At 38.5% G+C, this 16,280-nt stretch overlaps 1 protein-coding gene across 1 annotated transcript; it reads left to right on the forward strand.

Moving 5' to 3' along the window:
- Window positions 1-10,067: 10,067 nt before the first annotated feature.
- ERMN (ermin) lies at window positions 10,068-14,351 on the forward strand (the record flags this gene model as incomplete). Its single annotated transcript, XM_079782973.1, has 3 exons — window positions 10,068-10,308; window positions 10,921-11,013; window positions 13,855-14,351. The coding sequence occupies 3 exons, from the start codon at window positions 10,068-10,070 to the stop codon at window positions 14,349-14,351; spliced, it is 831 nt and encodes a 276-aa protein (XP_079639099.1).
- Between the last annotated feature and the right edge of the window lie 1,929 nt (window positions 14,352-16,280).

Below are 16,280 nucleotides of genomic sequence, written 5' to 3' on the forward strand. Positions count from 1 at the left end.
GATTAGTCAGGGCTGAGGTAGCAACCCCTCCATCTGAGGAGTGTATTAGCAAGAGTACTTTCTGCAGCCGGGAGGATGGTGAAAAACAGAACACAGAATAAACATCTGAGGGGCCATAGAGCTGTGTTCACTTATTTCCTAACTTAAGTGCTGCCTGTCTACCAGTAGGTGGCGTCTTCTCGATCATACAGCAACCCTACACTAGAAAAAGCAACACTTAGATCCCAAATCCCTAATTTTTAATTTAAATAGATAGAAATGGATTTATAAAGAAAAGATGAAAAATGGGGTCAGAGATGTGTTCAAATGAATTTTCCTGTCACCTTCTAATGCCAGAAACCTCCGTTGCCAACTCAAATCATATTTATACAACATAGACTTCTAATGAGGTATGCTTGTCTCTACAGAAGTACAAAAATGAACCACACAGAGTTTGCAAAGACCTGAAAATACATTAATAGCATTATTGCTATTGCTCAGATCTCACGATGTGTCAGACACTGTAATGGTTGATTCACATGTATATTGTCATACAATTTAATAAAAACCTCCATGAGAAAGACATTCATTCTCCCAAATAAATAATTTGCCCAACTTCATATAGCTTTTCAGTGGCAGGACTGAGATTTAAATCAGGGTCTTTTCATTACAACATAAGCTTTTCTGGTAGTTAGATAAGACAATTGCCTAAATATGCAAGGCAACCTGAAACAACATAAATTGCTAAGAGGCTCAAAGAAAAGTACAAGTAGAGCCTTTGGGTAAAAGTGTCATAAAATACTTCCTAGTGGATGTAACACTTGAGATAGGGCTTGACACAGGGCTCTGGCTTTGGAAGAGAGAGTGAGGAGGATGCTAGGTGCTATGAAGAGGCAGGTGTTCCAGATATGGGGGAAAGAATAAGCCAAGAAATGAACATAGGAAATTATGTTTGGTAATATGGAATGGTTCTCTATGGAAGGGTGAAAAAAGAACTAGGCACTGTGGGCTGATAAACCTGAAAAGTAGCTGGATCATGTTATAAGGAGTTTGTACTTAATATGATAACAATGGGTCAATGGGCAAAAGCTGAGTTTTTTTGTTTGTTTTTTGGTGTGTGTGTGTGTGTGTGTGTGAGAGAGAGAGAGAGAGAGAGAGAGAGAGAGAGAGATTATGGCAAATATAGAATATTTTAAAATTAATTTTTATTGAGTGTTTACTATGACTAGATAATGTACTATGCAATTTACTATTATTATCCCAATTTGGAGGTGGGTGACAAGAGGATTGGAGATGAGGTAGGAGATTGGGTTGAAGGCTATTACAATAGCCCACATGAGCAATTCTCAGAGGCTAAATTCACTTTACTGTGGGGACTCCACTGAGTCCCTGTGCTGCTCTGCTCCCACGTGTCTCTGAGTTGCACAGCTCCTGAAGTACATTTCCTGTCTGGCTTCAAGTTCTTGGAGGTGAGTAAGCTAATCAATAAATAGAGCTTTAAAGTCATAGCTCTCCTCATCTAAAGGTCAGTAGTACAGCTGGCCAATATTCCTTTCTTAGATTCAACACAAAGGCTTTACAAGAGCTTCTAATATATCTGCGGATTTATCTCACTCCCTGAGAGCATGCGAATTTTCCTGCTTTCCTTCAGACAGTGTACTGAGTGAGCTAAGTTATCAGAGGCATCCTAGGAGGAACTGTATTTTTTCATGGTCACATCACTCTCACCTTCTTGCAAAATCAGAGACAACTTGTGTTTTTTTTCTTTGTTCCTTAAGGAAAAATGTGTTTAATTATTTTGTTGCATTTCTCCACTGAAAAACAACATGTTGCCTTAAATTCCTGGTGACATTCAAAATGAGAGGCTGCTGACAGTGACATTACTTTCACGGAGTTCTGCTTCCCCAGTAGGATCATAAAATTTTTCAAACTACCAAAGAGTATGTATGCATATATGATTCAAAATTCTCTCTCTGTGGTTTTATAAACACCTGCACAAATTATATTTCTATGTAGCTGACAGAGTCTCTGTGAACAGAGAAACCATTCTTTCCATTAAAATGTACTAAGAAAAGTCCCACTGTATGTAGACAGAATTATAAGTGCTTAGCTTAAAGCTCTAGAGAGCCCAGCTCATTGGGGGCACTCCCTTATGCGTCTGGGATAGCAAATCTCTAAATTATGACCAAGAGAGGGAAATGATTTTATTTTGTGGGGATTCCCCCTTCCTTACCTGTGTGATTGTTCTGCTATGGTCTCATACACGATTCATTCTCTACTGCATGGATTCATGTGAAGAGCAATCTATGGGTCAAGGTCTACAGTCACCCTGTTATTTCACACTCTTTTAGGATCAGTTTCCAACAAGTCAATGCACTGGGGTGTTTGTAGTGGCCATAGGCTAATCACACACTAATCCCTATCCAAGGTAAGGAAGATGAAACCATGGTACTCACCCAAAGTGTGTGTTGTAAGATAGAACACATGTCACCATTGTTTGCAGTGACATCCTACTACAAGCCATTCTAAAGGATGCTAATCAATGACTGAAGGTTTCCTGGGGATTGCAGGAAGGATAGGACTGGGGCCACATTAGATCTAAACTCCATGTATGTGCACCAATCTCAAGAGTAGGCATGTCACAGCCTTCACATTGCCTTCTTCTGAGTAAATAGAACCTTTCCGTTACCAAACTCCACCAGTCTGACCTCAGAAATCAAATTTCAGAGTTTGGCTTGTTAAAAAAAAGTCCATGCATATGTAGATGAGATATGCCCTGTTCTTTCAGGAGACTTTCATTCTCAAATAATAATAAAAATAATATATACTCTTCATGGAGGAGCAATGAGAAGCGGCGAGAATTCGCTCATGCCTGATTGTGAAACTGACCATCATTGCTCTAAACAGTCCCCTTAAATCTTGATTTAGACCATTTCTTACTTAAGACTGACTTTTAGGAGATTTGGTAGAAAACTATCAGGATGCTCTAATGTTTGTAATTTTCTTACAGTATTTTTATAAACTGCTACAAGCTTCAGTCAAACTTGTAGTGTCAGAAAGATGAGAGAGAAGCTAATACAACCTGATTGTGAGAAGCATTTTTGGCCAATAAGAAGCAATTCAAGATAGTTGAGTATGAGTATCAAAATTACATGCCCACAATGGTTGAAAGAGCTGAATTTTCTGCTCCTAGCCATCAATGAAAATGAAGCCAGAGACAGGATAATTAGTGTATTAGTCTCCAATTACTGTGCTGACAACTTACCACACATTTAATGACTTGAACAGTACAAATTAATATTTTTGGCTCTGGAGGTTTGAAGTCTAAAATCAAGGTGTTGATAGGACTGTATTCCATTAAGAGGCTTCAGAGGAGAATCCGTTTTCTTGCCTTTTTCAGCTCTTATAGGCTGCCCATGTTTCTTAGCCCATGATCCCTTCCTCACATCACTCCAACCTCTTGCTGTGGTGTTACAATCCATACTACTCTCTTTAACTTTGCCTCCTGTGAAAATATTACATTAGATTCCATATAATAATCTAAGATAATTTCCTTACTTTAATTGTGTCTGCAAAATCCTTTTCACCGTGTAAGGTAACACTCACAGGCGATGGCCACCCTTGGGCTGGTCATCATTCAGATGAACACACTCAGCTGGAGATATTAGAGAACTCCAAAGAAGACTGAACCCTCAGGCCCACCCAAGTGCCTACTAATATTCACCTTCCTTGTAATTGGGAAAGGTTATGTGACATGGTTGAAATCCTTGGATCCAAATAAATATGAAGCCAACTCTGGACTTTCTGCAATGCAAACAGGCCTTGCCCAGGGTCACAAAACTGCAGAGCCATGATTTCATTCCAGGTCATCTGATACATGAGTCCATCCTCTTGACCACTATAGGGGTCACTGATCATAATGCCCATTTGTCCTCTATTTGCGGGGGCCTCTTAATTCTTGTTTAGTGCTATCCTTCCCCATCTCGGACCCCTGTTGGGGCCACAGGGACTTACATTGTGGCTCCTTTCAGAGCTATACTCTCCACGAATCCTCACCAAATTACCAGCCTATTTCTTCCAGTGCTTTTCTTGACACGCAATGACTCACTGAGAAGCCAGGCCCCAGATTCTAGGACCACAAACAGGTACACCTTCCCTGGGATATAAGAAAGGCTTTGTTTTTAGAAAAATAATGGACACCCTACCCCCAACACACACACACACACACACACACACACACACACACACACACACACAAAGTGACTCACCTCTAAGTTTGGAAAGCATGCTTCTTATAATATGCAACTGAATTTTCCAATTCTGTTACATTGGATCCTTAAAATTTAAGTGCTATGCATAGACTTCATCACTGGCTTTCTGGGAGAAGCCATCCTTTACTTGAGATCTGGTATTTCCAAAATGATAGCTGTTGCTTCACACTAGGCATAAATACAAACACAAGATACCAACTTAATTTATACCCGGTGGAAGGCAGTTATTGTACATTAAACTACAATATTTGGAGACCGGTTGATTTTATTGTATTATGATATTTTATATTTCTGTCTTATAAATGGAATGTTAATTCCTCAAGTGAACCATGTCAGATTATCCTATCTCCTCAGGGACCTTCAGGGTTGCACACTTCCTTGAGGTATTACTTTGTTCTCTACAGAAGATTCTGTGGGTTATTAGTGGGATTTTGACCTGAAAGTTTGCACATGGCACCACTCTGGTTTTGAAAGGAGCTTAAAGTCCAAAGTAGTGATGTTGTTATGTCAACCTGAGATTTGCATAAATATTGCCTCCAACCTGCCAGGATCAAACACTGATCTTTCAAATTTACTTCTTGTTTTTATTCAGGGCTCTTGGGCTGTTGGAGCTATAACATGAACTTGTGGCTTGGCTTTTCACATGTTGTTAAAGGTCAGGAGCTATGACTTTTTCTTAAATCTTGTTTCTGGACTTAATATAGCCTTAATGTTAATCATTTGGCTTTTGATAAATGGAATGTGGATATTTACATAATTTTATTTCGATACTTTATAAACCCAGGTGAAGAAACTCTTATCATATTTTGTTATAGATTTAATAGTTGATACATTTATATGAATTTATATAATATCCTTTACTAGAAAGCATAGTAACTAGGGGAAACAACAACTAATTCAGTAAATCATCTAAAAAAAATCATCTTTCTTGCAATGGAGATTATACAATAGTATTTAAATTAAGGATCATCAGTGCAAATTCAAACATACTTTACAAGTAATAGTTTGTTACATACAATGGGTGGCAACTTACCTCGTTAAGGATAAAAGACCCTCTGTTTTATTTTTTAGTTGGGTAGACTCATCTTGGTATAAATGTATCTCATGTTGCCAACTACTTGTAGGAGCATAATACATGCTGCAAACCAGTGGCCTGATGTCCATTATTCTGTAGCACAGCATACGAACACTGCTCTTTCTAGAGGTAAACACACTGGTTGGCTGATACTGATGGAATTCTGGATAATTTCTCTATCTTTCAAAATCTGAAATCTAATGCCAGGGGGAAAATGTCAAAGCATGGCATGAAAAAGAAGATAGTAAAAAAATTAAACTTCCATAAAAACTAAGCCAGGGGTATGAATCACAGGTTGCTATAAGATCATAGAAATCTAGGGGTGGAAAAGATAAACTCAACTTTCTGCACACTGCTGTGTCCCTGGATTAAGGAGCTTGGCAGTCTCAAGGGAATGGAGAGTGATTGAAGACAAGTCTTCAAGGATAATGTGAGCATTTCTCTGTTTGTATGTTTATTGCAGGGCATTCCATAGAATAGTGTCACTTCCTGCTCTTAAGGATCTCACAATCTAGTATGTCCCCATGTGTCCCTAGCTTGGTGTTGGTTTTTGTATTTTTCCATCAAATTTCATGCAATATTTCCTTTTTGCCTTAGATTCTGGGCTGTTTTCACTACAAGTTAGTGGGATGGACTGACCTAGCCCTCAAACTCCAGATTCTGATCTTTGAATCAAGTGATTAACCCTCTTATTCCTGGTGAGAGAAACACCCTGGCCCTCCCAACACTGTCCTCAGCAGCTGGGGTGTCCACCTTAGGGAGGTCTTGTCCACCTCAGGCACTCTGCTGCACTTTCCTGGCTACAACTACTTCTTGTACATCTTGCTGCAAGGTGGTTCATTCATCAAGCTGGAGCCCAGTGGAACTTATGGCTGAAGGAGATGGTAGCAGCCTGGCCAGGGATGGCAATCGGCTTGATCTATGCTGCAAACTCTCATTGGTAGGCTTGCTGGCTGTGTGACCTTGAACAAGTTCCTCAATCTCTCTGGGCTTCAATTTTCTAGTCTGTTGAAAGGGGACAATAATAGTACCAACTATACAGGGCTTTTATGCAGATCAACTGTGTACTATTTGTGAAGCAATTTGAATAGTGCCTGGCATATAGTAAGTGCTATATAAGTGTTTGTCAGACAAAATAAGATCAAACAAATGAAGGATAACCGACTATGCCACCCCAAAATATGTCTCTTTGGCCTAAAAATTCCTGTGAGCCAATTATTTTTCAGAAACAGTAGACATTGGAGAATCTCTGAAAACAAAGCAGAGGATGTAGGAACATTCCCCTTTGGGGGGGTGTGGGGGGGTGGACATTCATAAAGAAAATCTCTGTAAGTGTGTCTCCCTCTTGGTACTAGAGAAAGAAGAATGACTCAAAACCACAAGGGAATCTCATCAATGGAGAAGGCATAACTACTGCAAGACAAACCTTGCCCTCATTCACTGTGCTTCCCTGGTAATCCCTCATAACGCCCTCCCCCCGACCCCCTTTCTTTCCTTTGTCTTTAGTTGAAAGTGATATTTAAGTAACTTGGGCCATCTCAGGGAATTACTCAGTTTCCCTGGGTATCTCCTAGGTATACCTGAGATACACTTGTTAATAAACATCTGTTCCCTTTTCTCTGATCTGTTTTTATTGCAAGGCCTCAGCCAATAACTCAGAAGAGTGAAAAGTGTTTTCCTCTCCTACACAAACAATTAATTAGTGTATTGGGCAGAGAAGAGCGAGTGAAGACAGGGAGAGAATTCCAGGATCTGTAGAGATGTCTTCCATGTACTTGGTGATACGGGAACATGGGACTGGAACATAATATTCCCTTGTGCAGGATGGTTCCTGGGTTCTTTGTCTGGTGGAGTAGAAGAATGAAACCACAGATAAAAGATGGTATAGCAAAAGGTGGAAATTATTGAGAAACAAGCACAGACTCTCACGTGGGGAGGGGGAAAGAGTCCCACCGAGTTCCCCTTCCCATGGTTTATAAAGGCTGCAGTTTCCCCTCGGGTTGGTCACTATTCCCCTTTGATTCGGTCACTATAGCAACTCCTGAGCTCAAGCCTCACATAAGTGAGGTTCCCTCCTTCTCCCTTACTGTTCTCCTATTCCCTCTGGGCTTTCCTTCTCTGCTCTTTGAATGAGGGGCTTCCTTCCCTTTATTCTGTAAATGTGTACCTTTTGCTACTCTCAGCTCCCTTATCTTATGGAAAGGTACCCTTTGCAGCTCTGTAGCTCTGTGCTTTTTCCATGGACCCCTTAATTCCTAAAATTTTCTAAACCTGCCTATTTCACCCCTTTCATTGGAAGAGGATGAGCCCAGTGCCATGTTATTTGTCATTACTGACATAGATCTTAGTGGGCCTAGCCTCGGATATAATTTTAAAAGTGATACACTTATAACTACTATCCAACCTCTCTTCTCTCTTTTTAAAAAAATATTTTTATTCATTTCAGAGAGGAAGGGAGAGGGAGAGAGAGATAGAAACATCAGTGATGACAGAGAATCATCAATCTGCTGCCTCCCCAATGCTCCATACTGGGGATTGAGCCCCCAACCTGGGCATCTGATCCTGACTGAAATCAAACCCAGGACCCTTCAATATGCAAGCTGAAGCTCTATCGACTGAGCCAAACGGGCCAGGGCTCTTCTTCTCTTTAGAAAAGATCTGAAATGTATTCTCTTGGGAGTAAAATTTATTCATTTATAATATTCAATAATATATTATTTTATTGAGTACCTACCTAGTTCAAGGCAGATGCTACATGGTGAGGACACCTGTAAGGAAATTAAAATGGTTCCTGCCCAGATAAAGCTTAGGTTCTAGTTGGTGAAAGAGATGTTACAGATAATTGTGCAATTACTAGTTTAATCACAATGTTCAGGGTACTCTGGAGGACAAAGATAATGTGTAGCAGGAATCCTGTTTTAATCCTTTGGGTCAGGGAAAGTGTCATGAAAGAAAAGATATTTGAGGACCTGGTTAGGACAGGGGTTTGGCCTTGCGGAAGGGAAGGCATTCTAAGGCTGGGGGTGGGGGCAACATGAACAAATGCTCTGGGATCATTTTGCACTAGATGAGATCCAAAAAAGAAAAATATAATCACCTGTTTCCCCTAAGGGCAGGCTATGTTGGTGCTATATAATTTTACCAGTGTGGACAAAAGGGGCCACATGCTAACCTGACTAGCTCAGGGAAGGCCTGCATGGCAGTCTTGCAAACTCAGAGACCTAAAGTAACCATAAAGGATGGTCTGAAATTAAACTTTAAATAAAGCAGTTATGGTGGGTAGTCACCTCCTAGGCTAATATCTTTCCTGACAAGGTCAATCTTTACCTTGACTGAGTTTATTGTCTTTTTGCATCTATGATAACATATCCTTGCAACATCAGGGTAACTTGTAACTTCCTTTTTCTCAGGACTACACAGGGCACAACCAAATGCCCTGGGTGCCAAGACAGCTGACCACAAATTCCTTCATTGTTGTTGTTATCATGTTAATTGTTGACTGTTAACTATCCAACACCCATGGATATATACTTCTGTGTAAAAGAAGTATGTGTCTATCATTTTACTTTTTATCCAATCCCAGAGGTCCTCTCCCCTTTGCTTTCTCCCGCCTCCCTAATCTAGCACCAATGGATTTCATATAACCCACTTATGTCTTCTCCTTTGATTGTAAGTTATAAAAATAGGTGAAAAACCGTCATTCTCTGGAGCATTATCCCAATTCGTTGAGATTCTGCTTCCCGGTAATTGTCAAGAGTTTGGCTCAAATAAATTCACAAAAATTCTTTACTGGTTTGAATGTTTTTATGTTAACACCAGCATCATGCAGTATCAGTAGGGAGTATAGAGACAATTTCTGATTGGGGGAGACAAAACTTCATGGAGGAAGTTATGGGAGGGATTTAAAGGATGGGTTGGGCTTCAATAGATGTAAATAAACTAGAGAATAAGAAGCTATAGACCAAATGCATTACTCTAAAATTGTAACATTTTTGCTATTAGCAAGATGGCAGAATTTTTTTGCTTGTGTTTTTCTCTTAGGTCCCTTCTCTGGGCTCCTGAAAGCAAAGCATGGAATCTGCTGCCAGAACTGCTTCTAATAAAGTTGTCCTGTTTACAGGTTTTCGATAAGCTGTTTTTATTCTTAAATAAATAAGAAGCGATGCCATTGTCCCTTACAAAATAGCTCAGGCTTTACTCGAACAAAATCTGTTTGGAAATGTTAAGCTGGTTTCACAGAACTAATTTGCCTCAAGGTGGTCATTCTCTCTGGATTAAAGCTGTGGAACAATTGTGGCTCCTGTTACAAGGAAAATAACAAAAGGCCATTATGAAGAGGGACAACAATCTCTGTTCCCAGAGGGGGGCTGACAAGCTGAAAGTCCCCCTCTACAAGCCAACACAAAAGCCTGATTGCCTCCAATTGTTTGTTTATGTAAATCAAAGGCAACCATTAATTCTGCTAGTGGGACTGTTAAGCAGCAAAGAAGGTGACGATTGGCCCAAATCTTGCTCATGGGCTGGTGGCAAATCTGACAAATCCTATTGCTTTTATTCTAAGTGCTCTCTGGGCACCTTTAGAAAAAGAAGCTTGTTAGTAAGTTTTATTTTCACTAAAGTAAAAAAATTTGTACTCTTAGAGTCGGAGTTGGAACTATAGGACTTGAAGGCAAGAAGGCTTATCGAGGATCGGTTTACTCAGTTTCCCAAAGCTCTTTCTAAATCGGACTCAACTGTACATCATGACAGATGTTCCAGTGACATTTAGCCAGGTTGATTGTAATGGGGATACACCACCTGAAAACGGTAACCCACCGATCCCTAAAACCAATGACGAAGTCAGTGATGTGGATGGCACCCCACCATACTACAGGGTGGAACCGAGTCTTGAAGATTTGCCCACAGAAAAGAATCAGGAGAAAAGTGAAAAATTACATGGGAAGATGCTGCTCAACTGGCCCAAGGATGAGAAAACTTTAAAAGGTAAAACATTTTCCTTCTTTTCAATTTGCTTGATTTGATTTGTAAACTCATCCAGAATTCTTTTGATAGATTGTCATGACAGGAATGAGATGTACATCCTCCCACCCCCATCCCTGTTCAAATGTGGTCCCTTTTGCTACTGGGGCTGCATAGTATTAGGACTAAATTTGTGCCTCTGGTCAAATTCAGGCTTATCTATTTCATAGTTCTGTGATCCTGGACAACTTTCCTAGCCTCCTGAAGACTTAGTTTTCAGAAGACAGAATAATGGTGCCAACATTTGTCGGATTGTTGTGAGGATTACTCAGTATTGATTAAATGTTAGCTACTGTTATTTATTATTCTTATGGACAGCCCCATTATTATTTGAGCAAAAAGAATTCAGAATTTCCAGTTTTTCTTCTAAATATACCATAAAAGTATTTGAATCATGGTTATATACCATAGATATCAAAGGAAGATTAGCATTATGTATAAATAAAAGGAACCAATGAAAAAAAGGGGGAAGAGTGAAATAGTTATTTTTACTGATCACAATAAAAAAATCAATTATTATTTAACCTTGAACTACTTAAGCATTAAAATATTAATCTAGTGTGCCCCCCTCCCCAGAAAAACCAGAAGAGCATCTCTTCATTGTTCATAAGGCCATCACAGATCTTTCTCTCCAAGAAACCAGTGTTGATGAAATGACATTCAGAGAAGGTAAGAGGCACTGCTCCATTTTGTACACTATTTGTCTGACTGGGTGTGGATGACAGTTTTGGCCTGGGATGTTGAGTGAGTGTGGTGCTGAAAAAGCAACCCAGGCAATGCCTTCCAAAGCTCAAAGCTGCTGTAGGCAGATAAAGGAGTCTTGATTATCTGTGGGTTCCACCTTAGAAAGTATTCTAGAAGCTTCAGGATGGACTACGTGGACTGGTGTAACTGATTGGCACATTTTGACCTGACACTACATCTGTCTCTTAATAAGTTAGTCCACTAAATCAATGTTTTTAAAATTTATTTAGTATCTCAAAAATCTGTGTGAGTCAACTTGTGAAATATAAATGTTTTCAAAGGGTTTATCCTAAAAGTTTACCATTGACATACAGTTTAAAATAATTTTATAAATTTATTTGGTATAAAGGAAAATTCCAAGCCGATGAGGTAAACACAAAACAGCTACCTAATTCTTATCAAGGAAATCTCCCAGGTGGTAATTTTAATTGTGTTTTTCAGAATGAAAACATTGTGAGAATAAAAAACAAACAAACATTGATTTTTAAGTGACTATATTACATTTCAAATAAACTCAAGAGACTAAGAGTCATACAATCTTTTAGACTTCTCTTCTAAGGAGACACCTATATTCAAGCAATTTCCAAATACAGAGAAGGATAAAAACCTGTTAGTTAATAATGTGTGTCCTCTCGTGCAGCCATAAGCCTCTTATCTCAAAACTGAAGGCAGGTTGTTAGACCTAAGCAATTTAGTTTAGTTAGGACTTTAACAGGAAAAATATTTGAGAGATTATTGATTGAATTTAAACATCACATATTGTAAAATGATAGATGCCTGAGAAGACATGGACGCGATTGGCAGTTTCCTGGGTTTGTCCACTTCGCCTGGACACCTCTCAGACTGCCCACTGACCGCATGCAGTGGTCCGCTGTGTAGACACTTAAGGAAGAATGAGGTAAACAACAGGCATTGTCAAGCTCTGGCCTTATCACCGATAATTAGTCACTTAAGCCCCTGGGAAATGAGCTAAAACTCTTTGCCTTGATCTTTGGGCTTCCAATGTAGCAGGGATCTCAATTTTAGAGCCCCTTTCAAATTTCTAATCAGGAATTCTAGTGGAGACAACAGTTTCCTAGGATCTTTCATTTTTATCATATAGAGAACAAAAGCAGTCTGGATTTTCAGAGTAGTGGATCTAAGGGTGAATTTTTTCCTGAATGAATCATTTTGTTTTTGGTGGTACATGTGTTTTTCCTGTAAGCTAGAGGTATATGTTTTGTTGTTTTGTTGCCTTTTATCTTCACTATGACAAGCAGCTATAAAGTCTCCAAAGAGAATATTCCTGGGTTAAAAAAAAATAGAAAGATGCTAAAAATATTGAAGAAAAACTATAATTCAAATTCAAGAAGTAATTTCATGCATGACAACTCCATGCCCAAGTCATGAATATGAGCAAAAAGATCATTTTATTTGTTTTTTATGGAAAAAAATAAAACAAAACAAAGTTCAACATTCTCATGCACATTTATTTATAGAGTAAAGAACATGGGCTGGGTATCGGCGCACAATGAGTTAGAAGTGAAAAATCCATCTTCAATTCTATCTCTTTTTGTAAGTTTACCATTTGACTCCTATAGTTGGGAAAACAAAAGAATAAAAAGAGAATGAAAATATTTGATGGAAATGAACTTGTGAACATCTTTCAGTGAAAATAGAAAATTGTGGCGGGGAAGGGCAAAGAGAACCTCATCTCTCACTTTAGGTCAAGACTCCTAGAGTGTTGAAAGGGAAGAGCGAACCCAGCCCTGACAAGGACTCAACACAGGCAATATTTCTGAATCATGCACACTGCAGACAGATGCATCCTACACAAGTCCTCTGGGGTGAAAGGTCACAGAGCTACCTCTACTCTCTTATAATTAATTCTTTTTGAATTCTCAATACATATTGTTGAGACTATCCTAATATGATCCGTTTGTAAAGTGAAGTTTGCAATGAATTAAGCCTTTTAAAAATCAGGACATGGTACCAAACAGCTTGAATTAATTAGTTGTCATTAGGGACATCTCTAAAGCAATAGACTAATCTAGCATTATGTAAATATGATTCAACATTATTTTTAAATCTTGGCTCTCTGGAAATTCATAGCAGGTATCAGACTAAAGTGTGTGTGCTTTGTGGGTTTGGTTTAGCCTCAGTTCATGACTTCTGACCATCCGTGGTCCTCTGCTCCTCCTTCTGTACCTGGTACCTTAGGACATCTCTGAGAAGCATGGTGGCAAATACTGAATGTGCTACTCTGAGCATGGCAGACAGGGGCCGTCATTGTTTTTACTATTGGAAGAAAGCCATCTTCATTTCCTTGTGAGATATTTTTTCTAATTTTCCCTGAGGGGTGTGTGTGTGTGTAAGATATAGGTCCAAATATTTATTTTACATATTCACATCCAGTCATGACAGGCTAGACACGTTTTTAGAAGTGTGTCTCAGGGAATACCAGTCTCACTCAATACAATAGTCCACAAATCCCTAGTCAAGTGAGGTTGAGTTGATAACTTTCTTGGAGATTTACAATATTCTTTAGCATTTAAATGGCTTGGATGAATTATGAGGAACCTCGCTTAATAGTGTTTAATGCAATGTTTTCCAAATGAATTTGATGGACTAACCCATTTTATTGTATAAAATAGATTAGTAACCCACAAAATAGTACTTCATAAAACAAATGTGGGGAAATGATTGTCCAGAAAAAAAATTTTGTAGAATAACATCTGAGTTTTTGGAAACTCTGCCCATCTCAGCTATCAATTGATTTTGCTACAGGGCATCAGTGGAAGAAGATTCCTCTGAGCAGCAGTAACCAGGAAATAAGTAGACAAAAGGAAAGAATTGCTGAACAACCTCTAGAAGAACGAGAAGTTGGGGATAGGAAGAACAAAGCTTACCAGGCAACTGAAATAGAATGGCTGGGATTTCGAAAAGCTGGCCAAGTTGATGTGTTGCATGACGAGGAGCAAGAGGTTTGGGATGAAGAAACTAACAATGAAGATGATGATGAAGATGAAGTTCGAGTGATAGAATTTAAGAAAAAAAATGTAGAGGGTTCTCACTTCAAAGAGGAAGGTGACCCAAGTGAGGACTCCCCACTGAGCAGCCCCAGCTCCCAGCCTGTGACCCCTGATGAGCAGCCACCTTTTGGGAAGAAGAGTGATATTTCCAGAAATGCTTATTCACGATACAACACAATATCCTACCGGAAAATCAGGAAGGGGAATACCAAGCAAAGAATTGATGAATTTGAGTCTATGCTGAATTTATAAACTAACTGGATCTGAGAAGTTCTCAGCCCCACTAAAGCAAAAGCTAATTCTGTTTTCCTGAGATGCATCTTTGCATGCCTTATGTCAGTTATCCTCTTTAAAGATGTGGAAGCTTCCTTTCTGTTTCACTGTAGAATAATGTGGAAATAACCCTAGACACAACTCAGTCTGGTAACTTCATATCAAAAACCTTTAAGTTTATTCACGGACATTTGCTTTTTCAAACTTCACTAACATAGCACATGTGATAAGCCCTGAACAGCTGGAACCCCTGGGGAATCTGGCATGGTTTGGCTTTAAAAGGAGCAGCACTGGGAAATACAGTCATTCAGTGAAGAAACCTATTTGAAATGATTCCTATATTTCTTTTGGGGTCTTATTTTTCCTGTACCTTGAGGCTGATAGAAAATCTGTTGTTAACCCTTTCTTAACTTTTAAGCTCTATTTTATAGACTCGGCCAGTAAACTTTTCAAAAGACTTCGCCTTTCCTATTACCTTCAAAAGAGATTTTAAGTGGTTTCCTTGGCATCTGCAGAGTGAAAATTTGGTACAGGCTTCTTCCTCAGTGTTAACCATTCACTGAATTTTCTCACTAGAGGAGCTGAGCAATTGTGAGTCCGGAGAATTCTGTTTACTGAATGTTGCCTTTATGCTCTCAAGATGAATTAAATCCATTGTGAGGTTGGTACAGGGAAGGGCTACACAAATGGAGGGCAACAGACTAAAGAATTATATTGGATAGTTTTATTTCTGTGACAAAATAAAATCTTGTCTAGCAAAGTGAAAGTCATTAAAAATGAAAATGAGGGCCTTAGCACATCTTAAAGAAAATACCCCCTCTTTATTATCACACTTTTTCTTATTAATTATATCTCAGAATAATTTTCTTTCCTTAGAAACCTGAGACAACTCTAGTCATAACTGTACTAGTTACTATGAAAATGGAAATAATTATCTTAGAATATTCTCAAAGTAGAGTGTGAGCATGCATTTTTAGTGAGAAAGCTCTGATAGTTGTTGGGAATATATGATTCACTGGACTTCAGCCCAAATTGAGATGCTTAAATGGAGTTTTATCAAACCAATGTGTCAAATAATGTATTGAATATTTATGAAAAAGGAGAGTCTACATTTATATAGATTTCTTAGATAGTTTCATAATTTTTTATTTCATGCTTCCATATATATTATCTGGTATTTTCTGTTGCCACAGATAAAGATATTTTTTGGCCCTGCAAATAAAAAGACAATTCCTTATTGTCTGAATGTAATACAGTCTTCATTGTACTATTCAACCCTTTGTTTATTTCTTTTTCATTTTGTAAAAAAAACCCTGGTTTCTCCCTTCTTAGATTATTGCTTATTTATGTGTAACAAATCCCACACATTCTAATGGAAATTTCTTTAAGTCTTCCTGGTCATGTAATATATTTCCAAAGTATTATGTACTTTTAGTTAGTGTTTACAAGGCTCAATTTTGAAATAAGATTGCAGTGTTCCTCTTATTCTTTCAAACAGATACTTTGCATCCTGAATGTATAAATGTTCTGCCATCCTTCATCAGTAGAACCTATAGCTTTCATTTTTGACAAGGCAAGTTTTCAGAATAAAGCTAGGAAAATTAGGTCTTTATTGATAAACGTAGATAGAAAATGAATGCACTAGAACAATTTCCTGTTTATTTAGATCCTCTAAACCTGTCCATCAGGACAACCTATTTTTTTTTCTGGATTATTGATGACCCCTACAATTTTCTATTTAACTTCAAAGCTCAGTGTTGTGTTAGCCACCACACAACAGGATCATATTGTTAATCTACCATGAACAGAGCCTATATTTTAAATTATTCCAAGAGAGATGATGATGTGGTCTATGGCCTTATGATATGGCCAAGCAACTAGCTCTTTTGCAGCTCCAACACGTATATA

Source organism: Cnephaeus nilssonii (genome assembly GCF_951640355.1).
Source record: "Cnephaeus nilssonii genome assembly, chromosome: 10".
Lineage (NCBI taxonomy): Eukaryota > Metazoa > Chordata > Mammalia > Chiroptera > Vespertilionidae > Cnephaeus > Cnephaeus nilssonii.